The sequence below is a fragment of the Dermacentor silvarum genome, chromosome 1, assembly GCF_013339745.2.
Source record: "Dermacentor silvarum isolate Dsil-2018 chromosome 1, BIME_Dsil_1.4, whole genome shotgun sequence".
Taxonomy (NCBI): domain Eukaryota; kingdom Metazoa; phylum Arthropoda; class Arachnida; order Ixodida; family Ixodidae; genus Dermacentor; species Dermacentor silvarum.
In genome coordinates, this window is record NC_051154.1 from 130,604,446 (window position 1) to 130,629,604 (window position 25,159).

General features: G+C 46.6%; 1 protein-coding gene across 4 annotated transcripts in view; it reads right to left on the bottom strand.

Annotated features, from left to right (window-relative positions):
* LOC119436029 ((Lyso)-N-acylphosphatidylethanolamine lipase) overlaps positions 1 to 24,760 on the bottom strand; it is a 123,316-nt gene extending 98,556 nt beyond the window's left edge. The window contains exon 1 of one of the 4 annotated variants that reach the window (XM_049655245.1): positions 24,441 to 24,760. Coding sequence is in view for 2 of the 4 variants with exons in the window: in XM_049655232.1 (XP_049511189.1) it covers positions 24,187 to 24,235 (49 nt within the window). In the remaining 2 variants the exon portion in view is untranslated. Of the gene's footprint in view, positions 1 to 24,186; positions 24,409 to 24,440 lie in introns of those variants that run through there. The other 3 variants (XM_037702765.2, XM_049655232.1, XM_037702764.2) reach the window with 3 other exon arrangements.
* Positions 24,761 to 25,159: the final 399 nt, after the last annotated feature.

A 25,159-nucleotide genomic window follows, 5' to 3' on the forward strand; every position in this document is an offset into this window, starting at 1 on the left:
TGCGTGACTGCCAAGAGAGGTTAGCGCTGATTTGAACTTCCAACGAGAATGCAACCAGTAATACTGCAGTGATAAGTGTTGATCAGCAATTTTACGAGAAATTCCCATTACATTACAGTCACTAGCATTTAGTCCCATTTTCCGTGCATTAAAAAAACTAGTGATCTTTTTTTTAAAAGTCAGGCTGACCTACCCCGGTAGCCCAGTGGCTATGGCGCTGGGCTCCTGAGCTCGAGGTCGCGGGTTCAATCCCGGCCACGGCGGCAGCATTTCAGTAAGAGCGAACTGCAAGAACGCTCGTGCTCGTGTACATAGAACTAGGTGCACGTTAAATAACTCCAGGTGGTCAAAATTAATCCGGATTCCCCCACGTACAACGGCGTGCCTCATAATCAGATCGGGGGTCTGACACGTAAAACCCCAGAAGTTAATCTCAGGCTGGAGTAGCCATATGTCAGCACTGGAAAAGTTACGTCTGCAAACAGTCTAATTGGATGGTCAAAACAATTAAGTAAATAGTTAATGTAGATGAGAAAAAGAGGAGACCAAGGACTCTACCTTGAGGCACATATTATTATTATTATTGATTTGAGAACATATATAGACTTGACAGGAAAGGGAAAGCGAGGAGCAGGCTGGCAACTGCCACCGGAAGGAGAACAACGCCTGCCTACTCTTAAGAAAGGAGGAGACAGAAACATAGAAATGGGAGATAGGGAGAGGAAAGAAAGAGAACATGTCAAAGAATAAAGCAGAACACACACAGTATAGGTCACGCACAGTAGGGGCCGGTCACTGCAGGTCACGCTACTAAAGGATGTTAAAATAGAAGAAATAGTGTCTGAAGTCTTGTCATTTGAAAACAGAAACAAGCTACAAACGTGAACCTAAGTTCGTCACTTCTAGAAAAGTAAGGAGAGCACGATATGTCTGATTGCGTCGAGACGCACAACCATTGGGGTACAAACATTCGTCGAGTGTCGTCCACCGCAGGCCAAGGAGATGATAGCCCCTCACTAGTGACGTGCGCTGCGCAATGAAAGCGGGACACTTCAATATCAGGTGCTGAAGTGTCTCGCAACAACCGCAAGACGTACACGATGGACTGGCCACACATCCTTGTCGGTATAAAGGTTCGCACACGCTCGCACAGCCAACCCTTAGGTTGAGTAGTTGTGTTCTAGCGCGACGAGGCAAACTTAGATGGCGAACACGGGGCGGGAACGTTCCTCTTGCGACGCACTGGTCTTGATGCTCCTTGAGTAGGTGGCGACGAATCAGCGGACGAGCGTCATCAAGCTTGCACAAAGTTTCAGCACAGAGACAGTCGTTATGAGCGCAAGTTAAAGCCAGCCAATCAGCCTCTTCATTTCCGGCGATTTCAACGTGTGACGGTATCCATTGGGCAACGAGATAGACCCCATGTGAGGCAATTTTGTTGACAGAGTCAGTAACGCTGCGCACAACTGGACAATGAATCTCACTGCGTTGTAATCTGCTAAAGGCAGAACGCGAGTCCGTAAAGATGACAATATTCGACGTGGTTAACTCCTGTTGCACGTATTTCACTGCAACATTAATCGTTGCTAGCTCCGCAGTCGAGGCTGGATGGGGTATACGAAATATACGTCGTACTTGACTCGAAGGGCAGAAAAAAGCTGCAGAAGCGCCTTGGCCGTCGCTGTGTACAGATGCATCTGTGAATACTTGAAGACAATCTGGAAATCTTTCGAACATGTGCGACTGAGCCAATTGGAATATTGCCAAAACAGGCATATAAGATTTTTTTGTGCATATCAGGGATTGTGAGATAAATGGGGAATACGTGTCTGGTGATATCTTTCGGAGGCAGAGGCGCAACTGAAGCAGCATGCATGTTCAGAAATGTCAGAAATGTTCACAAATAATGCCGACATTTTCCCCATGCGAGGTAACCGGCGGTGAATCAGATGATCAAGGAGCAATTGACCATTCGATGAGCGGTGCAGACGCTCAATATGATATAGAGCTCTCTGGTCTGCTTGCAGCCTCAGGGATAACTGATGCGCTTCAGAGAGTAATGCAACAAATTGAGCCTCACGAGGTAATCGAAGCATTAGTTTGAAGGCAACGCGATGATCTCGTTCCAGTTGGGGCATCAAACTAGGTGGCATATTCAGGACTGGTAACGCATACATCATGCCTGAGAGTACAGATGACTTGTGCAACTGCAGAGCCGTTTTTGGTCGCAGCCGGCACCTCTAGCAGTCAAGGCTTACATACACGCAATTTAACTTTGTAAGACAGAGAAAATTCATAAACAATTACAAATCGCTGTCGGCTCAACAAAAGTTGTTAGGGTAAAGATTTAGTTTACTGAAACAAAGCAGTTCGTGGTGAAAAGGGTCATAAACTTCATAAAATTGTAATAATATGCAGTCGATATGCAATCCAGGTCTAGGGCTAAGGACAGTTGATTAGACCGGAAAATTGACCGAGTTTCACAGTATAATGTGTTACGAAACCCGTACTCCCGAGATGTGTAGTACAAATTAGCTTCAAGAAAGTTGACCTCCATAAATAATACGACCAAAAATCTTGCAAGAACCACTACTTGACGATATACGTTTATTTTTTAATAAAAAATGAGCATAAACAACAAACCAGCATCCAATGTCCGAGCTAACCTACACTAAGAAAAATAAAGCAATAAACATCAGTACTTCTTTTTTCAATTCGGCACAAGCCATCTCGCAATGACTGCCGACGGTAATTCGCTTAGCGGTGAGGCAATATAGTGATGCAACGTATTGCTACCTTCGAAACGCCTTAAGGTGTGTACTGCAGCAGGACTCTTCTCTCAGGCTTCCGATGATGGCGATGATGATGATTTAATGGCATCCCCTTTGAAACGGGGCGGTGACAAATCGTCACCTAGCCTGCTTGATTTAATCAGGTATGCTATACACGTTTTATATCTAACATTTTTGTACACACCTCCTCAATCTTTTTTTTTTCCTTCGACATCTACCTTGTACCGCTATTTATGACTAACAGATCCGGTCGTATCAATCTCTTCCCTGCTTTTTTTTTCCACCAATACTCTACCCGTCTCTTGCTTATCTCGACTGCTGACCGGTTGATGCTTCCATCCACTTTAAATCCAAGCGCTTCTGGAAGGTGTTCGTTACTTACTGGGTGAATCTCTTCGCATTCAATTAGGATGCGCTGAGTGGTCTCCGGATTTTTTTTTTTTTTTTTTTTTTTTTTTTTTTGCTGCAGCCTACGCATGCCTCATCTAGTATTTACTCCGGTATGTCTTGGTCCTTAGGCAACCGGCTCGAGCCTCAAATAGCAAGGCACTGCCCTTTGCGTTATCGTACAGATTTTCCCTTCTAATTTCTTTCTTCTCATTCTTGTAAATAGACACGGTCCTTTTTGTTTCCATAATTGTTTGCATCCAATGCACTGTCTGCGTTTCTCCCACTTTCCTTCTGATGACTCCTGGTTGTCTATATACAGTTTCACTTGGTTGCCAACTTTCTCGACCTCTTGCTCCATACTGCGTCCGCGCTTTTCAGGCACAGATACTTGTGCCTATGCCTTCCCTATGAAGAACACTCTGCGCCACCTCGCGGTGCCGCAGTGAAGCCTGCGCGCGGCCTTCCAATTACGCGACGCGCCTGTTGATGCGCTCAGAAACGCATCACGCGGCAGCCGGGCTGCCGAGAAGACCGCGCGTGGCCTCCGAGACGAGATGCGTGGCGCGCCGGTGCGTGTCCGAATGCCCAGAATCCTTCACTCTGACCGCACACCCTGTGCACATACTCAGTAACTCAAATTGACGAGAGGTTCATTGAATAGTGGCACGTACCCAGTGCATTTGTGCTGAAGCCTGCTGAAGCGTCGGGTTTCTGTCCTTGAGGAACCCGTGTGAAGTGATTAGATTACGCCGTGCATGTCAGAAATTTCAAAGTTTTGTTTTTTTTCTAATGGTACATCGGCGCGTCGATGTAAGTACCATTACTCATGTACCAGCTCCGGTCCCGCTTCACCACTGCTGCTACTGCTTCCCACTGCACACGCTTCGCCGTCTGTCGGCGCCGCCGTAAATCCACGCTCAGCGCAGGTTAGATTCCGTCGAGCATCGAAAAAAATTAAGAGAATTTAATTATACTAAATTCCAGTATTTTCCGTGCCAAAACCACGAATGATTATGAGGCGCACCGTAGTGAGGAACTGCGGATTAATTTAGACCACCTGGGGTTCTTTAACGTGCACTCAATGAACGAACTTATATAGCGGCACATTCCCAGCCGAAGTTGGCGTCAAAGATGTTCATTGAAGAGCAGCACACACCGAGCGGCACATGCCCAGTCACTCAAGTTGGTCGGATGGTTGGCATCTAACCCTTTTCCCTCACTACAACAGCCCGACGCGCTACCCCTTCGACCATATGGACTGATCAGAGACCCAGGTTTGCGGGAAAACGGTTAGAGGCACAGACAGACAGTTAACCCCCGGAAAGTGTGTGAAGCACCCTAAGAATTCTAATCGCATTAAAATTTCGCGTTCAAACCTTCAGCAAGGCAAACAGTTTTAAATTTCCAACAAGGCGAATGACACCGTCATAATCGATTACTACAGGATCAATTTTAGGAAATTTGACGTCACTATATTCAAGCACGAACCGAATGTGTTCTATTACAAAAGATTTTAAATACACTTCGTTTAACACATAAGTGCGCGAACCAGAATGGTATGCGTTTATGCGGTTTTCAAAAATGGGTGTATTTCGGTGCTGTGCCTTGGGGCGAAAAAAAAAGCCTTGCAAAAGTCATCGAAAAAATATAAAAATAGGGGAGCGGGAAGCTGCATATATAAAAGACTGCACTTATAGGAGTGCTTCGCCTTCGAAACTTCAGGGCGCGCTTCTGACCATATGCCTATAGATATATCTTGAAAAAACTCTGCACTTGCTACTTTCCTGTCGAGAACGCTGTGTCACGCTGATAACGCTCTTGTCGTTCGTGACCGAGTAGTGCCGGGCGCACAGCGTTAAAGAAAGGAAAGGCACGCAAGTCAGATGACGATTATTGTTCTGTGGCAAAAATACACCCCAAGGGGTGCAACTGTTTTTAGAGTGCTGTGTGTGCAAACGTGCGTAAATAGCTGCTCATTGTACGATATCATAATCACCTGCCACCTACCTCTCCCACTTCCCCTTACCCCAGTGAGGAGTAGCAGGCTAGAGACACGATCTCCAGGCCGACCTCTCCTCCCTTCTCTTCATTAAAATCTACTCCTCCTCCTCCTCTCTCTCTATTGTTTCCTTTCTTTTTTTTTTTTGCACTCATAAACAGATGCTGAAAGAGACAGACGTGCAAAGGGCAAGCGAAAGGGCGAAGTGCTTTTGTTTAAACAAACAACCGGGTACGCAAACGTATAATGACGCACGTACTGTACACATGCATAGCACAACAGTAGAGCTATATTTAAAGGACGCAAGGATATGTTCAGATACAGGCGAATTTTTCGCTCATCTTAAACGACAGAAGCTATAATGCGCGTGTTTACGTGACTTCAGTCAGCATTTGATTGATTAACTTGAAACATGCTCTTTAAAACGTTTGCACCCTTTGAGTCTCATCTTGCCCCACAACGATAATCCTAATCTGTCTTGAGCGCTTTTCCTTTCTTTAACGCTGAGCGCCCGGTGCTTCCAGGTCACGTACTGCATGTGCGTTATCAACGTGACGCAACATTCTCGACAAGTAGGGAGCGCAGAGTTTTCAAGAAAGGAATTAAACGCAAGCAAGGTAGATCACGATTATCGTTGTGGGACAAGATAAGCCCCAAAGGGTTCAAACTTTTTTTTTTTTTTAAGAGTGTACAGAGGGGTCCACTGTTAAAGGGAACACCGGAGTGCATGGCTAAAGTCCCTATATAAGAAAAGTACCGCCATCCTTTGATCAACGCCGCTTCGCTCTCTCCTGTATCACCGATTGGACGATGATAGCGCGCGCTTTGACTTTATATATATATATATATATATATATATATATATATATATATATATATATATATATATATATATATATATTTTCCCGCCTCAGAGCCATGTTCAAAGTCCTCTGCGCAGCCGCAGTTGCCGGCGGCGGCGCGCGCCCGGCCTGAAAGTTTCAATGTGGGCTTTCTAGGGCCGCCACCGTCGACTTGCTTTCGCAAGCAAAAAATAAAGAAAAAAGCACGCGCTTTAGGAGAGGAGACGACGGAGGAAAGAGTAGATGGCGGTACTTTTCTTATATAGGGATTTTATGCGTGGCGTCTGCTCGGCGCCACCGCCGGCCGGCGGCTGCAGCGAGCGTCGCGCAGGCGTAGTGAGCGCTGTGGGCGGCGCTCTTTCGTCGTCTGCTACCGTCTGCTGCCGCACTTCGGATCGTCGTGAAGCAAGCAGCTCGCGTTATTCGTATATGAAAGCAGCCACTTTTGTTGCGATAGCAATTATATGGACACTCCAAAGCAGATTTCTGCCGTCGGCGTCGCCGTCGCCGTGAGGTTCCGTATGACGTCAATGGAGATGAAATCGTCGCCGCGCGCCGAACGCTGTATGTGCGAGTGAAAAGGCTCGAGGGACGCGCGCTTTCACGGGGAGTGAACCCACGGCGGAGAACAACGGCGCGTTCTGCGCCGTGCTCCCTTAAGGGCTGCAGAAGTAGGCGTCTCTTTCCTCCTTTACAATCACCTTATATGTAGAGCAAACGCGCCTTCTTCCGACGCGCGAAAGGCAGTTGGGGGGGGGGGGGGGGGGGGAAGGAAGGCGACGTTTAGCTGCGGCACCAGTGCCTATTTATATCAGAGGCTCCGGCAACAGTCACCAACGCCGCACGCATTTTGTGCAAACGCGGGCAAAACGCCGACGGCGTCGACAACAGTTCTGCGTGTTGCCGGTGCTGCTGCATGTCCAAGTTTCTACAGCTGATAAAGCTACTATCATTACTCCGTATAGCTCTCTACAAATTTGCTATCGCAATTGATGCTTCACCTTTCAGGTGAAACTGCGACAACTTTTCTTTCTAGCTGAAAGGAAAGTGAGTGGATCGATTTATAATCAGATAAATTTCCTAAACATCAGCAGCAACGACGCTGCCGTCTTTTGTTCGCCTTCTCTTTTCAGAAAGATTTGTCCGCTTCAAAAAATGCTTACTGTGCACGTCGATTCCCATGACTGAACGAGAGGTCGAATGATAGCTCTTTGTAATTTAATATGCTCTTTAAATGCGCTTGTGGATTCTTTATTCAGTCGACGCACTGTGGCGACTCGAATAGGCATTAGTACAAATGAGATGGGCACTCCACACGAAGTATTATCTAATATAGCTGCGCCATAAAGAGACTTCCGTAAAAAAAAAAAAAAAATCATGTCTGTCGTGTAAGTTTAAACGTCAAAAATACCAACGAGTTAGTACTTTGCCTTGTCTAATTTTCAGCTTTGCAACGGCTGGCTATCAGAGTGTGACCATGCAGTTACCGGCCAACATTAAAAAGGCGTGACCGGCCTGCTTCGCGACTATCCGATGCGCGGCAGCAGACGACGAAATAGCACCGCCCACTCCGCTCACTGCTCCTGCGCGAAACTCGTTGCGCCTCCGCGAAACTTGCTGCAGACGCCACGCGCTCCGGTGTTCCCTTTAATAGTGGACAGCTCTGTACATTAGAGTTATAGCTCACCGGGTTTACGGGCCAGCGGAACGAGCGGAGACGGCAGCGAAGCGCCGCAAGAAAGGAAGAGTTTTAGCTCGGCGATCCCTCGCTCGGATGAGCTGAGTAGAGTTACTGTATCTTTTGTAGCATATACAGTAACTTTACAGCTGAGCGCTTTGGTGCGACACCTGTCGAATAAGGCTGGAGTTCGCGTGAGCTCACGGCCAAGCACTCGCTTCAGGTTTTCGATGGCAGCCATCAAGTTCAAATGGTCGCCAAACGGCCTCGTTGCTGAAACCTCTCGCAGGATGCAGAGGTCCTCTTCAGTGGTGAAACACATCCGAGGCTTTTTCGCCTGCAGGCAAGCCAGCGCCGCGTTTGAAGACGACACCGACGACATGTCGCTGTTCGTGCGGGTGGTCGCCATGCTCGTTTCGTAAAAAGGCTGGTCCGCTGCGCACGCTCCGCTGGGGAGCGGAAACCAGCGGAGCGAGTGGCCCGCCTGGCCGCCCCAGCGTACCACACATGCGCAATGGCGGCTCCGCTCGCCTCTGGGCCCGCAAACCCGCTGAGCTAAACTCTGTATTGTGTACATCGCAAATATGTTTTCGAGAAGGTCGCGGTGTACGCCCCAAAAGCCTGTTGCTGTCGCAGTAAATTAGTTGAGAGCCGGAGGAATCGCGCAACCTTGCAGGTCTTTAATTTCTTGTGTGTCACAATTTTCGGCTGAATTTTATTTCATTATTTTCCCGCGCACCGTTATACTCGAAAGAAATTCGGTGACTACGTCCTTCACTATTTCCACTTGCGCTTTGTTTCTTTATCTCCTTATGTGCGAGACACGCCAGATAGAAAAAAATAAGCTTTAATTACCATAGCGGCAACATCAATTCTACATATAGCTTAAATATAGCATGAATAATACTGCTATTGCTTGTTCATTTTCAGCTCTGTATACACACTAACATGATATGTGCGGGAGCCTCAGAAATGCGTCACTGAAGATGACAGTCACAATCGTTTTATACAGCGAGACATAAAAAGTTCCTAGGTGCATCGGCGAAAGGAAGTGATAATAAAAATTTTTTTTTAAACTCGCGAAGTCATATGACCGGCCCAGTATCGCAGTCTTTGCACGTTCTGCGCCGGGTTCGATGATGTAGACTTGCATATGCCTAGAAGAGAGAGAAGTCAAAGCAACGGCTGCGTCAACTTGCGGCGTGGCAGAGCCCAAAAGTTGGCGCAAGTTGGTAGCACGCATCGGCGCACGTATTTGCTGGCACGGCCGGCGAAACCGTCGAGAGTCACCAGCGTATAGGCAATGCTATAGATGAAAATACCTACGTGCATGCGACGTTTGTACAGTCGAAGACGGTGAATGGGTGTTTCAAGACTGCCATCCGGCGCATACTGGATTTCGAACTTATAGTGAAAAAAGAGCGGAAAGTGATATCGCGTACAGAGACCTGGCGCGAGCGAAATTCGGGCGAGAGAGCGCTGTTCGTTGCAGTGCAATACTACTGTGTACATATGGATCTGCATAGCGATTAGGTAGCCGTGCTGCACTCGCCGCCCAGACTCGCGCTGTCTCCTTGGCTAAGCAGATGCTGTAACTCGAATATCGTTGACATTGTGCCAGGTCGAGGCGAAGGATTCCAGAGCCAATATGTCAGGATGACTGCAGGAAAGAAACCGAAGAGGAGGCACCGAGGAGGCCGCTTCCTTGATGTAATACGTAATGAAGCCTTGACAGAAGTCATACGCTTCAGTCCGATGCCTCGATAAGAGCAGTAGATGGTGTCTCGACTGCGTGGGAAGGGCTGCGATCGTATCCCAAGGTTACGCCCGGGGTGCTTCGACGCACATGCCATCAGCCGTTCCGCGCACGCGATATTGTCGCTCATGGATATAGGCACACAGCGCTGAAAGGGACGATGCACTTTTGTGGACGCATGCTTGTCACGCTGCCTTGGTTGTGAGTGCCCCTATTACTTTTCAGTTCTGATATGGGAAGACGGCCTTCTTTACGATACAACTATTATGCGACAACAGAGGCGCAGCAAATGCATTCGATATTTACCTGCTACACGACAACGGAGACAAGAAATGAGTGCAGCGCTCCCTGAATAGATTGCGCACACGTATTGCGTGTAGAGAGTACATCATGAAAGCTGTCGCCACCGATTTCGCTCCATGTCTATTCTCCCTGCCTCACAAAGTGCAAAAAAAAGTGCGAGAGACAGAGAGAAATATAGACCTCTACGTACGCCAAAAAAAGTTGCTCAACCAAGACATTTAACGAATCGTTGCTGTCATCTCGGTGTTCAGAGGCTTCAGCTGTTTCTCACTTAAGTGTTCCAATGATGCTATTGCGTGCAACAAATCGCAATAACGTGTAGCTTAGTAGGTTGGTTCGCCACGCTGTATAGCCAAGCCGGCTCAATGCGTGCCAACGGCTCCTGGTGGTATCGTCGAGCTACAGCAAGCACTCCCGATGTGCTTCCTAACAAAATATATTTTGCGCTGTTTGATACTTGTTCGTGTGTGTTCTCTTTTTAACGGACGCGAAAACCCGTAGGGGTGCTATTTCCACACAGCCTATAGCCTTCTGCCACCGCCTGACCATAGGTATAAACCCCACTATGTATTTTCGTCGAATCGCTGTGGGCGCACGAAAATGTGTCTGCCTCCAAATTCGCCATGTAAACAACTTCCCCCAAGACTAATATAAAAGTTAATTAACAAATTTTAGTTAGTCTTCTGAAACTCACACTGTTGGAAGCAAAGTACGTCCGTCTCGTCTATAGGAACTCCTCTGCATAAACTCCAGGCCCGCTAAGCTCATAGCCTTTTTATTGAAAAAAAAAGTCTGTATAGTAAAAAAACAAACAAAAAAAAAACATCCTGTATAGCGGAGGCACTGCAGCGACGGCGATCCGGCTACGTGAGCTGGTTACAGTAATGAATATAGCGCCAAAAAAAATATGACCGAGAGGGGAGGACCTAAACACAGGAAGAAGGCTAAGTAGCCCAACAGCAAGTACTACGTGAGTTGGTTAACGCGCCGTCAACGGGGCTCGTCATATAAGCGTCGTTTAGCCAGAGTTCAGTTGATGCCGCTTTAGTATGGAACGCAAGTTCGATTGGCGATGGTAATTTGACCCGGATTTCCTGACTGGCGACATATATGAAATATCACAGCGTGTGAAATAGCCTTTACGCGTAGCTACATTCTGATTTCTTCAATTTATTACTTTTTTTTACTAGAGAAACCAGACACGTCACCCTTGCTAAATCCAGCTAGGTGTTCGCAGTATCCCTAATGAGAGCAGTGCAGCCACGTACCAACTGACAACTCTATACGATTAAAGTGCGCTCCGAAGGCTTCCGTATGGCTATAGCCAATTTCCCTGTCAGCCTACTCACCGTAGACCCACGTGTTTCTGAATCCCTCTGCCCCAGTGCAGAGTATAACCAACCGGACTCAGTCCTGGTTAACTTCCATGCCTTTCGTTTATCATTTTTCCGCTCTCTCTCTAACAGATATTCAAGGGTCGAACAAAAAAATAATAAAGCGTGGCAACAAGAATCACGATAAAAACGAAGATACGTAAATGGAGCTTACATCTACAGCGGCATTTTGCCCGTCTTGTAACATGTCTGAGAAAAAAATCTCTAAAAAGAATAATAAATTCTTGGATTTGACGTGCCAAAACCACGATACGATTATGATGCACGTCGTAGTGGGTGGCTCCGGATTAACCTTGGACACCTCGGGTTCCTTAACGCGCACCTAAATCTATGTACACGTACGGCCGTTTTTACATTTCGGCCCCACCGAAATGCGGCGGCCACGGCCGGGATCGAACCCGGGACCTCCAGTTAAGCAGCGCAACACCATAGAAAGTCTAGCAAAGGCGTATGGATTATTTGCGTGCTCTGCTTATGTTTGTAGCCCGACCATGAAACTGACCGATTGCAGAAAGCTACTGGTGCGTCGATTAGATAAAATTGGACTATTGTTATTCCATCATACCCCTTTCATTACCCGCACCACAACGCGATGATGAAGGACTACGAGAGACTAGAATTGGAAATGCGACTTGTGACTAACTAGATTCGTTGCACTATAGTGTCGCTGCCTTGTGTTCTACACAGACTGCTATTTTTTGCAGCCTCTGTAATGACAGCGCAAGAATCCCTAACCAAGCGCAAAATAAATTGAAGGAAAAGAAGAAACCTGTCATTTATTGCGCTGTTTAAATAAACTCCTCTTTCCTATAAGTATATAGAATCATTACTAGCATACATTTATCCACGGATTCCAGCCAAAACAAGCACACCAGTTCCCACTTTGTTGTCAGTGTGAGCGGCGGCGCTAGAGACACTTGCGACATCACGCAAGTACGCACGTGGCGCGGTCCGTCCGTGATGGCTTGCGCGTAAGACAGACGACCGCAACTCGAGGAAGTCGTGGGAGCGTGCAGTCGAGAGTTGGGAGTTCCGTGTACAACTGTGCATGGAGGAAGTAATAAGCACGTATACAAAGATCAGCAGCGGCATCCGCTCTTTATTCCTGGAAGAGAGATGCGAGCCCGTGGAATTCGTCTCCGGAAGAGTATACGAGTACGTGTAGTTGCGACAGAGTTAGTATTTGCGCAACTTCACAAGAACAGCTGTAACGAGACGCTCGTTATTAAACGAAAGAGGAAAACAGCCATCAAGGCTAAGGAAAAGGAAACCGTGGCGAGTTGCCGAGCAATGTTCGAAATTATAACTCGCAAGAGTACACAGTGTTCAAAGAAAAAAAAAACATGCATATCGAACGCAATGCTGAAGCCCAAATGACGCGAAGGTTGTTTGAGTTGGCCAGTTAGCAGCAGTAGAGAATGATTGGGCAACGCCTCGTTGTCCGTATAGCTGCTAGCTCTATGTGACGCGAGAACGAAGGCGATGTGTGATGCTAGTCGAGGGAATAACGTATATGAAAGGTGCATATAGAAAGGACTATACGACACAAATCTATAAATTCATTTAAGGCTTCTATACCGCTCGTGTCACAGTGGCCCATAGCCATTCTGCAAGATTGGCGAAGAAACCACCGGGTAGCCCAAATAGAAGAAAATCAACGAAGCCGTATAATTTTACACGCGTTTCGATGGAGAGGTCTGTGTCCTTTATAGATGCCTATAAGCGGACATCATATCTGTACAGGTCGTAATGTCGTGATTTATTGTTTTATTACGTAAGAACACATGTAGGTTCACTGACACTACTTCGTTGGTAGACGCGTTCACGGCTATATATGAGTTGTCTATTCATAGAGAAACGTTACATCCATACTTACGTATACATCGTGCATACAACAAATCCCGAGGGTGGTAGGCAGAGAAAGCGTCGATTAAAAAAAAAAAAAAAAACACCATCCTGGAAGCCTTATATTTTCAATGCCTCGATGGTCAGTTACAAGCATTGCAAGCAATTGCATCGTTCACAGGATGGTAAAAACATTTCACCACCGCAGCGGTGGTTAGATGGCAGAGCGTCCGCCTCGTGTGCGGGAGGTACTGGGTTCGAATCCCGGTGCCACCGGGAACCCACCAGCTCTTCGCATTACGCGCACGCGTAATGCGAAGACGTGGGTTCGTTCCCCCCGGCGGACAGTTGTTTTTTCATCCATTTTCATTTCCATTAATTTATCATTTCATTAATTCAATTATTAAGTACAAGTAATTTCCCCTATGTTGTCCTTGGTGTTATTGTTTGTTGGCTTCTTACGATATGCTTATTAAAAATCGGGCCCCTCGGTTCCCTTTCTTCTCGTTCACATATATATATATATATATATATATATATGCGCGCTATCATTGTTGTATGTGAGAAACGTAGCACTCATGAGCGCGACGGCGCTCATGTCGTGTGCAAATGCAGCAAACTTAAACAGGAGAATCGCCGTTTTGTTGAAGAGCTGCGCGAGTTCACCCTTAAAAAAGACGTTATAAAAGTTGTGTTTCTGTGCAGTTTTTGTTGAGATTCAGTTGAATATCATGCACAATTTTTGTTTCGAGTCTACTGTGGACGTGCGTGTAGTCACCTAGCACGCTTGAAGTGCCCGGTTGTTGTCAAACATATGAACTCCCAGCACTTAATTTTTCCCCCTTAGACACGTACACGGACGTATGATCAAGGAAGGGCTGATCAGGGAATCGCGTTTCTTATCACGTATGACTTGGTGTGCATCTCCTAGTGAATCACTGAGTTTGTTCGTCGACTCTAGACATAGGTCACTTATCGAGTATTTGCAGGCCGTGATGAAATAGAGTTCAATGATTTTACAGATTCTCAAAACAAAATCTTGTTATTCAGAACAAGTTTTGCTGACGTATACGTGCGTTGCAGTGCAAGATAAGCATTACTTAGAGTCTATTTATGGCTGAACACCGCAGGACTGAGTAAATGTGCGAGAAAAGAAGTGAATGGGGCTTTCCGCTCGTTGTCGCAGGTCAGCTGAGTGCGAGGCCGTTTACCACGATTTATACTCGTCGACCGAAGGTCCCTAGATGTCGTCTCTGGCGCGATGCCATCGGTGCCCAGAGCTTTCTACTATCACGGAGATCCGATAACGATATGGAACCAGTTTGATCACAACATGTCAGGAACCAACGAAATACCGAAGTAACCTTCCTCTGGAGCGGCGGACACGTGGAACGTTTTTCGGCCATAAATTCGTTAATATTACGCCATGAAGTTTCTAAGCTAGAATTTTGGCCGAAATGCATTCCAAATGGCTGCCACTGGAGCGCACAGCAAGACACGCGGTGGTAAGAACTGACGAAGCAGTTTTTGAAAGTTGCGTAGCAGATGTCCTGGACACAGCACCTTTCGTATCGAACGTAAACCATCTCTTTTCTTGCACAACATGAGACTTTGTAATAAACACATGACCCTGAGTTTTCAGCTGTTCTCCTTTTGATGGCGTAGGTGTGAGACGAGCGCGCGCTCGGTGCCCTCGCTGTGGAGCGAAGCTTCGTGTGATTGGTAAAGCGTGGTATAACAGAAAGCTTTGAACAGCGCGAAAGGCGGAATGCAGCAAATCCGCACAAATGCGGCACCGTGGCGGCATTTCGTCACCGAAAGACTGCGCGACTCACCGCTTCCCGTTACACCGCTGAAATTCGCAATAATGCCTCGTTCTCGCAATTGTGTTTCTTTTCAATCGATTGAATCTCAGTGTAAACTCTACAGGAACACTCTGTAAAGCATTTGTAGCTAACAATATTTCTGCTAAGGTTGACAGGACCGATGTTAAAACATTCGAGTTTGCTATGCTTCACAGGCCTTCACTTGAAGGTCATCCGCGAGGTCGTAAGAGGCCTCGGACAGGGCCCTGCTCTATACCTGAAAGTGTAATTGCACTGCAACAGAGGCCGCACGAGTGACCCTCAACACAGTGTACAGCCATTTGTGCAGGACGCTAGCACAGCGCGGCGACCTCGGTGCACGCACTGCCATCAGCACGAGAACGTACGGCGGCAGCATCGCCTTTGTTTTTTCGGTGCTTCACACCCTCGCTTCGAGAAAGAAAAATCTAACCGACACCACAAAGGCGACAGGTGAAAAGAAAATAGCACTGACACGCAATGGTGGCTCAAAAGACCAAGATTAAAATGGAGACGGTCTGTAGAGTCGAGCTAACACTAAGGATATGGGAGTCCGAAATGATAGTTACGTCAGGTATTTTTTGTCGCAAAGGCACTTAGGTCATCTTGCACCAAACGCAAAGTATCCAGTTAAATTAACGTTAAATAAAAAGGGGGTAACAAAATTCGCACTCTTGCGTACCTTTCGTTCAGCTGAAACCTTTAAAATTTGTGTAATTTTGAGGAACATAATAACGCTCTCAAGTACCCAGTAGAGCGTTTCTCGAGTAGGATTACATTTCGCTCCAGTCACACCTAGTCGAAATTGTTCGCCCTGAAAGGAGTGGGGCCTGCGTCATCGAGGTTTATGAAGGATCTTTTCCTTTGTTGCACTCAACACTTGATTCTGGTGATGAAATATAGTATGAGTGGGAGAATATTCGAAGCTTCGAATACGAATCAAATACTACACACTAACTATTCGTATTCAAAAAGGAACTGTTCAGTATTTTCGAATACTCGAAACAAACCAAATATTTTACAACATCATAAAAACTCTGGTTACTGATCTTCAACTGCTGAACAAAGTGTTCCAAATTATCAGGAGAGAGACAACGACAAAAGTTTTGGAAGCAATGCCGAAGCAAAATGGCTAATGCAAGATTTGTTTATGATTTCGTGCCGGAAGCCGACATTACAATAACCTGTGATTTTTACTTATAGTCTGTCATTTTGTGTTTTTGACAGTACAGTCATGCACCAGTTTTATTTATTTTTTACGCTACAGTTTTTTTTTTGCGATGTTTTCCTCTCAACGGGCACTTGATTACACATGTATCTACAGCAGAAAAGCTTGTCAGCAGCTTTGCTTTTTCTTCCACAACTTCCATTCGTCCTTTTTTTTTCGCAACCATTCATTTGGCGTTTTTGAAAAGTTATTCATACAGCAGCCATTTCTTCTTCAAAAACCTGCTTACAACCAAGCTCTAAAGTTGTCGCGCGGCTAATCGTTGCAGTTTCTTTACTGACAATCAGTGCATTTGTGTTTAAAATTGTCCCCTTGTCTCTGATAGTTAGACGTCTTCTTCGCGCTAGTCACTACAGACGCTGTACCTAATTACAGCGAAATAAATATTCCTGCTCTAAATATATGCGTCCTCGATTGGCTATTCGATAGTCGATACTTACTATGCATTTGCAACGTTTCTGCGCCCGTACATGAAATGCCAGCTCCAGCCGCACCGCCTTTCATCATAGGCGCAACGCTGCACATCCACCCTCCCTGAAGCGAGCCCCATTTAGCCCTGGAGCCCGAGAAAGGAGACACCGAAGAAAGGTTGTGCGCCACGGACAGAATTAGCGTAACGTCTGGAGCGGCCGCGAAGCCCCTCACGCCGTCCCCCATGACGGGAATAAAACGAAGCGAAGGCTTTTAGGGGAGGGAGAGCCGGCACGCTGTGATGGCGGGCAACCTTGGCCCGCATAAACGCGCCGCCAACCTTGGCGTAGCGCGCAGTGTTTCCGCAGTGTGTAACGCCGCCGCCGGCGGACCTCTCATGCGACGAATCGAGACCGTTTTCGCGGGGATGCAAAAAAGACGCGCGAACAGACTCCATGCACCGAACGCTCGACGATGCCGACCGCAGGAGCGGGTTAGCCTCGCTACCAGTTATCGGTTACGCAATGGAGTTGCTACTCGAGGAGGAGCACGCGTAACATCTGTCGCAGCCACTATCGCTTTAAGTACGTATATACGTATTCACGAGCAGTAGTTGTGCTGCGACACTGTAAATACAATAGCTGCCAGTAGACAGCTAATTCTCACTCACCTCTTATTTAAAATGCTCACTCATCTCCTAATTAAAAAGACCTGCCTCCTCAAGAAGTACTGTAATACATGTAAGCTTTTAAAACATATAATGTACTTCAATTTTGTATAGTTCCTTCGAGTCTAGCTCGTTTTTTTATTTATTTTTTTCAATCTAGTCCAACACGGTTTTCGCAGACACTACTCGTGCGAAGCTGCAACTACTGTTGATTGCATATTCCTGGATGTTTCCAAAACATTCGACAAAGTGCGGAATAACTGACTTCTTCATAAACTAAACACCTTGAACATCAAGCCGTCAATTCACAGCGGATATCGTGGAAGAGCTTCTACGTTCATGTAACTCGCACCTCAGGCACGTTGGTGTCGACCGCATAGCCAGCAGGTGGGTCACATTCATCGTGGCTAGGCATCGGCCGCTGGTAGGAATGCGTGTGGCGAGGACGTTGGTCGTAAATTCAGGATCCTCGATAGCTCCTGCTCCCTCTCGTCAGTGGGGTAGACCTATACTCAACAGTCGCTGCGTGAACCGTCGGTGGCCACGCGGTCGAAACAGCCTTGTTTGTCATCTCGCGTGGTGAGTACGCACCAGTGATGCCGGGTGTGCGACGGCACACCTCTTCTCGGTGGAGCAACTCCTCGCGAACAATCTTCCGTATGATTGACGGAAGGTCAATACAAGAGCTCGTATCTACACTCGCAACCGCTGTGACGTTAGCCAAGCGACCAAACTTCGGTGTTATCCGTTGCTTCTTCAGCGTCTCAGAGGTTCTGCTGTGACGAATGACGTCAGACACGGAATCCAAGCTTTCTTTGACGATCAAAAAAAATGTAAACGTCTTCAGCTACTCCGTCAACAAATGTCCAACTTTATCATCTTCGGACCTTCGAGAGTTGACTATTTTGCACAGATTTAGCACTTCTTTAATATAAGTAGTACAGGTCTCGCCGGGAACTTGAGCCCTTTGCGAAAGCATCTGTTTAGCGCGTTTCTTTTTTGCGCTGGAGTCTCCAAAACACGATCTGAGGCTCCTGGACGAGAAGCTCCCATGAAGTGAGCGTGTCTTCATGGTTCTCGTACCAGACGACCGCTGTGTGGGCAAGGGAAAACACAAGATTAGACAATTGTGCAGCGGAGTCCCAACGGTTAGACCGGCTCACATTTCGGTAGTTCGTGAGCCACTCGTCCACATCTTCTCCGGCTTTTCCTCCGAAGGCGAGTGGCACCCGCTAGTATACTACCACGAAAGACCAGGCGCTGGCCTCGGAGCGGTTTCAGAGTCTTCAGGAATCTGGCAGGCTTCTTCAGGCATGTCAGGTGAGAGTGGCGGAAGCCCAGCAAGTCGACGGCTGCGGCGAAGTTGTAAGCATCGTAGGCTCCGTTGTCACGAGGTGTACCCCGCACCTCCACCAAACTGCTTACGAGCACGGGCAAGGTGTATTTAGGCCTTGAAGTCGGCTACTAACAGCAGGAATGGCCACCCCCTGCACCAGTCATCGTTCTCCTCTTCTTTCAGATCTCCACGTCTTTTTTTCGCACTTGGACGCAACAATATCATTGACCCCTACTTCGTGAAATGTGTTCAGGGTTTTTCTTTATTTTTCTTAATTACCGCTCTTCATTCGTGACTACCGACGATTCTGTATCGCCTTCTCGCCATGTAAAATCTGGTGTCCCCTTTTATTCCCACTCCAAATTGACCGTCTTACGGATGGTTATAATCCTTCTATAATTCTGTTTGTTCGCAGGCGACTACGTTGTTTAGCGCGAAGTAACTAATCCTCATGATAACGTTTTACTCCAATTCGACGTTTACATTATTTTTAGCTGTTGTAGTAAATGCTAATGACTCTAAAGCTAAGTACGTGACGTGGAACAAACTGCATCAGAATCTCAATTTTTCGAACCGCTCAGGAACGTTTGTTTTTGTCCATTTACCTTGTGCGTGCGTCTGCGTATGTGAACTTCAGGAGTATTGTCCACTATACTCTCTTCTCCATTCTTGTCTAGACATTTTTACATCATTTGGAGCACATCTATGAATTAAGATAATAGTAGTAAGTGCCGTCTACAGGCACCACCAACCTTGAACACAAGTAATAATAATAATAATTACATCCGAGTAGCAGCTTCTGCTTGGCCATCAACCCGCACCTATAGAAACAGCGCAGCGCTGCGGAGCGCAGAAATTTATCGTAAGGCAACACATGCATCGAATGCCTTCTTGCTCGTCTGCAAGTATAAAGTGCACGACGTGCGACATTCCAGTGCGTCATTCCCCGCTTCTCCCCACGTAAAAAAAGGCCAAATAGCATTTGACACGAAATTGTCGCATATAATATGAAGCTTGGATGAAGAAGCGTGAGTCAGCCCTCTCGTCAACAGCCCGAGTGAGCGCATAGCAGTACAGAACGTTTCTGCAGCAAGAGCAACCAGTGAATCATGACAGCGAGCAAAGTGCATGACTTCGTCACTCGCCACAGCCCTCGCTGTCTTCGCCCATCATTTCCCCCCTCTCTTTTGGGTTATGTCATCCTTAAAGAATTTAGTCTCTCGTCTTTTTCTTTTTTTTTTTGTGCGTGTATAAATTGGGTGCCTGCTCTGCAACAAGAGATGCGCGTTTGAGACGAATCCCACGCGTTAACCGTGCATTCGAGCCAGGCGCTACTCGACATCTACATCGAGTGTGTTGGTAGACCAAAATGCGGGCGCTTTATTTTTATTCATTATACGCTCCCGCGCGCAAGAGACGCGCGAGAAGGTCGGTTCGGTCGTCGAGAGCGGGAACAATGAGCTTCCTGCCTGGGAGCAACTGGCATCAGATGACCGGTGCGTCCGCTGCGCTGCTCGTCGCGCACTCGGGGGGGACAGGTGCGCCGCCACTTTCGGCTGATGGGAGGAAGCAATCAACAAGCACGGCATGCCCAGGATATGTGGACCGAAGCAAGGCCCGTATTCCCTAAGCAATACGTATGCTAATGTGGTTCGTATAGGAACAGGCACGGCCAACCCCAATCGGGTAATCGAACATAGTATAACATTAGTGCAGGCAGCCGGCCATTGGCAAAAAGCTGTTCTGAAAGAAAACCTACGTTAATTGGGCCCCAGATAGTATTCGGAACTTTGCCAGCATGCGCGCGTAAGCACACATCCTGTTGTCTTGTTGAAACACGAGATCGTGTGAAACTGAACTGTACTATTGATAGCATATTCCTGGACATTGCCAAAACATTCGACTAAGTGCAGCATAACTGACTTCTGAAACACCTTAAATATCAGAGACCCTTACATCGTGAGATGTATTTTCTACTGACCACTCACCATCCGTGACTACTGACGATTTCATATCGACTTAGATTCTGTATCGCCATATCACCGTATGTTTTTATCCTACCATGTGACTTTTAAATAAACTTAACAGAGAAAATATTTGCAGCAATTTAGCTTTTATTGTCATGTGTATTTAATTAGATAAAATATACCTTAAAAGCCACCCTTTCATTGAATTTGTGTATAGATTCATAATCATATTAACTGCACCTCTGCTCCTGACATGTAAAAAAAAATAAACATGTAATAGATTGGACCACTAACTAGCCACATAGGCTAATGGTCCAAATACTTTTGTAACCATGTTTTTGTATTAAGTTTGACTGAATAAACTGGAAAAAAAAACATTCTGATTCTGAATATGTCACTCAGGTTTCAGAATTTCGCGAGCCAAAAGCAATTAGTGCGAGTGAGAGGCTTTATGCCATTTTAACGCAGTAATGGTATCATATACCAGGTGTTTCTTTTTATGCGGAACACTTTCTTTTGAACTGTCATATCTAGGCTCCTGCCGATTTTGTTGATAGGCTACGTAGCTAGGCGGAAATTAGCTGCAAAAAAAATGTTCGATGTTAATTTTGCTAATTACCTAATATGCAATAATTTACTTTTGTGTTACCTACTTCAGGGCACATGTTCTAACTGCGAAATTTAAACAGAACAGCAGCGAAATCATCTCTGCCTAGCAGAAATCTTAAGACTAGCCCCACTTTCGAAATATGCGAACATAATATTTGCTACAAAATACATTTGCGTTCCAGTTAACAGTTTCCCAAGAGAGAGAGATTGCTTGACAGACAAAAGAATTCGTAACGATCTCATCTGGAACGCCGAGGAATTTTTTAGCAGATTTTGTCGACGGATATTTCGAAAGTGATGCTAGCCGGATTTCTGCTAAGCAGGCATGATCTCACTACTCCTCAGTTTCAATTCCGAAATTAGAATACGTGCCCTAGACTATTCATTAAAAGGTTAATTAGCATACTTTAGGTTATTAGCGAGATTATTGTCGAAATTTGCTTGCTGTGTCCACTTAGCCCCGTACATAGCATATCTGCAAAAGCGGCAAGGGCCCAGATACGAGAGCTTTTTTAAAATTATTATTAAAGCGTTCGGCATAAAAAGAAACACCTGGTACATTGTTTCTTCGTACATATAATACTTCAAGCAGCAACGTCAAAAGCCAGCGTACGCTTCCGCGCTCCTGGTATGAATCGCAATCTCGCCAAAGTTTCTAACACACGTTCGGGAAAGCTGCACGACCTTCGTTCACAACATTTCATCTTAGACGATCGTAACCGGGCGCCGTTGCCATTTTGTCACTGCCAGGATAGCATATATATGACAGAGAAGTTCGACTGGCAGTCTTCGCTCTCCCTGTGTTCGCCCCAAAGTCATTCCCAAGCACTGCGCTACCACAGCCTTACGACGTTGCATGCCGTGAACAACCGTCTCGATACACCCTTCCGTGAATTAATAAAAAAAAGAAAACTTGGAGGAAAAAAAGTCACGCAAGAGGACCAACGCGAGTATTTAGGCCCGGCGTATTTCTTTAACGAAATCAATCGCGTGACAACGCAAAATTTCTGCAGGTTCAAAAACCTTCAGATTGATAAGTTTCCTCAGGGCAATAGATTTAAGAAGCGAGTAACGACAAGCACGGGATTTATAGGAGGAGCCGACACATGCAGTGCTTCAGCTATTCCACACTAACGTGACTCGTTCTCTTTAATTTCGCGTTATTTCACCAATAGAGCTTAAATAATCTGTTTTTGTACGGCTTGACATGTGCATGTAACTGTTGAAGCAGCGAAAAATTAAACATATAAAGGATTCACTTTCTTCTGCACGCGCTCTGCCTGTGGACCTCTAAAAACGACCACAAGTGCGTGAGCGACATCGCATCTCATATTTCCGCAAGCTAAGCTTGTGTCATATAATCGCGCCAAGCGAGCACATCAGTTATGAAGCCGGGAAACAGAACTACCGAAAAACTTCCGTTCAGATTGCTGCGTCGCACGAGTTGCGCCCACGCCTTCACCGAAGGAGTAGACAGAAATTTGGTGAAGTTACGTCGGTTACATTACTAACGTGGGTTATGGCTCATCGTGCCTTCCTTCTCCATAAACGCGTTGTCATCATCTGCTGTGTATCATTTTCTGCGCCTCTGTTCCCTTGTTTGCACGGCTATTTGTATTCGTTTTCCTTCACACAAGCACGCCGCCTAGCATGAAGTATTCCACCGTTATGTAGGCCCCTGTTTTTGTTTTGGTTTTCTATTGTTTCTTATCGTTTCATCCTTGGGCTATATGCCACATCAAGCGTCCAGTTTACATTTCGGCAAGGAGAGAAACGCTGGAGGACTAAATATGTGAATTATGTGCGCTGAAAAACACCTGAATGACGGTTGCTTTCAAGTAACACTGCTACGCGTGCGTTTTTTGCATCCCAATTACAACGATCGAGCATACAGTGAACGTGTGATCGATGACTTATACTTGAAAATGTGCCAATATACTTCGCGAAATTCCGGCTATTCTTGCGGGCGTCTTCAGGCTATACGTGCACTTAATTAACGTGTAACCTGTCAGTATCTTTTCCTGGGTTTGTGCTTCCCTGGTATAAATGCAGCTTTCTCATCTTCATGGCGGCTGCGCAGCGCAAGGGCACACTATACGCGAAGGAAGCGGCTTTGCTGGATAATACACGAGTTTGTTTTCTTCCATGCTTTTCGCTGGTCATTGCTTGTTGTTTTTGAATTTTATTTCTGCGCCTTGGCGATATCCTCCGTACATATTGTGGCTCGCGACATTAACTTTCAGTCGCAAGTCAGTGCCCCCTTGTCCGGCTTCTTTTTTCTTTTTCTTTTTTTTGCGTGCAGTGTGTCCTTGTGCTTTGCAGTCACAATGAATTCATACCGACTTGTTCAACTTTCATTACTTCTACAGATTCTTCATATTCTTTCTAACCTTTTTTTTTTCAGCAGCGCGCGCTTAGGAATATTGTCTTTCATGATGAAAAGAGCAAATATGTCCGTTTCTTGATGAAAAGGACAAAAATTATTATGGCGAAGTCGATAACCAGTGTTCAGAATATTCTGCACGTTCGCAATGGGAAAAAAATTGTTTATTTGCAGCAACAACTCAAAGAATTATGCTGCTCAATTAAGCCAGCATATATCACGAAGAAACAAGCAACCATACTCCTTATCCTAAAGTAATACGCGCACATGAAACGTTTTCAAAACACGCACCATTTTTTTTTTCTCTCAGAAGTAAAAAAAAATATATATAGGACGAACTTTTCCTGCTGAGGAGTTCACAATCATTTCGCCGTTCCGGCCAGTCCGCAAACAGATAATTGCGACACATGCGCGATTAAGTCTTCTACGTTGGGCAACAAAACCTTCAACGTGACTACCCACGTGCTGCGCAGTTGCAAGCATGTCGCGACAGTAAATGTCATCGCAAGAGCGACGGCGAGAAAAACTCAGAGCGTGGCGCATGAACGATGGGTTAACGCGGCACGCTACTGCTTTGAAACCACTTTGAAATTTACAAGAGCACGCCCCGAAATTGATCGAATAGAGCAGAATAGCATTGAACGCACAGTGGGCGCGCAGGCTCGCCCTACTAGCGATGTGGTGACGGCACAAAAACTGCATGAAATGTAACACGCTGCCTATAGGTGGCTCGAACGCTCACGTGGAGTTGCAGAGCGAAAAATGAAGTCAACGTGGGGAAAGTGCTTCATCGTCGAACTTCGTTTGAGACACGACAGGAACGCCGCTGCAGCGAAAATCGCGGTCGCACAACTGGCAAGTTCGACCAGCTGACAACTATTTATACTCGGTGAAGCGACCGAACCGCCAAAAGACGACGCACAAGCACACAGCTGAAACAACGCTCCGACGATCGAAGCAGCGCGGCAGCGTAACAATCAGACAAAGAGCACTCACCGAGAGACACAGGCGGACGGGTACGCAGCTGTACGAGTAGAGCACCGGGTGCAGCAGACGACGCGTGCGCTCACGGTCGAAGCAGACAACGGTTCACGACCGACTCCATAAAACGACAGCAACGCCTCGTTTCGCCGCGCTGGCTGCGCGCCTGTGCGCGCAGTGAAAATAAGCAGCGGCAGGCGAGACGCGAAGGTCGACGTGTTATCTTTCTTGGTTGCCTCGTTCTATAAACGAGCAACGTCGAAGACCCCGCATTACCGGCGTGAAACGCGGTTGCGTCACACCCGCTGATTACGAGCGATGACGACTCGAGCCAGGGTCTGCGCGCGCTATCGGTCCTCTCCTCCTCGCCTGCGCCACCCACTCCTCCCTCGGGGCCTCTCCGCGTCAACGTCGATTCTCTTCCTCTTTCCGGCCCGCGGGGATGTTTACGCCCCCCCTGAGCCTTCCAGTGAAGCCGGACGCAGTTGTCCAGGAAACGATACTTCTCATTTCTGCATCGCAATGCGGCTCTGTGTACTACGAAAGGAGCACGTGGTGCGCTTTATCAAATAGTTCAACTGTTCACGCCAACTTGTTTAGCAAAAACGTTAGCGCCGCTTTGGCCCTTGCTCGCACTGCCTGTGGATTATCGAGAGCGCAAAAAAGAGAGAAAGAAAGGAAACCAAACAAACGAACGCTGCGCTTTTGTCAAACGACTTATTTTACCTTTTATT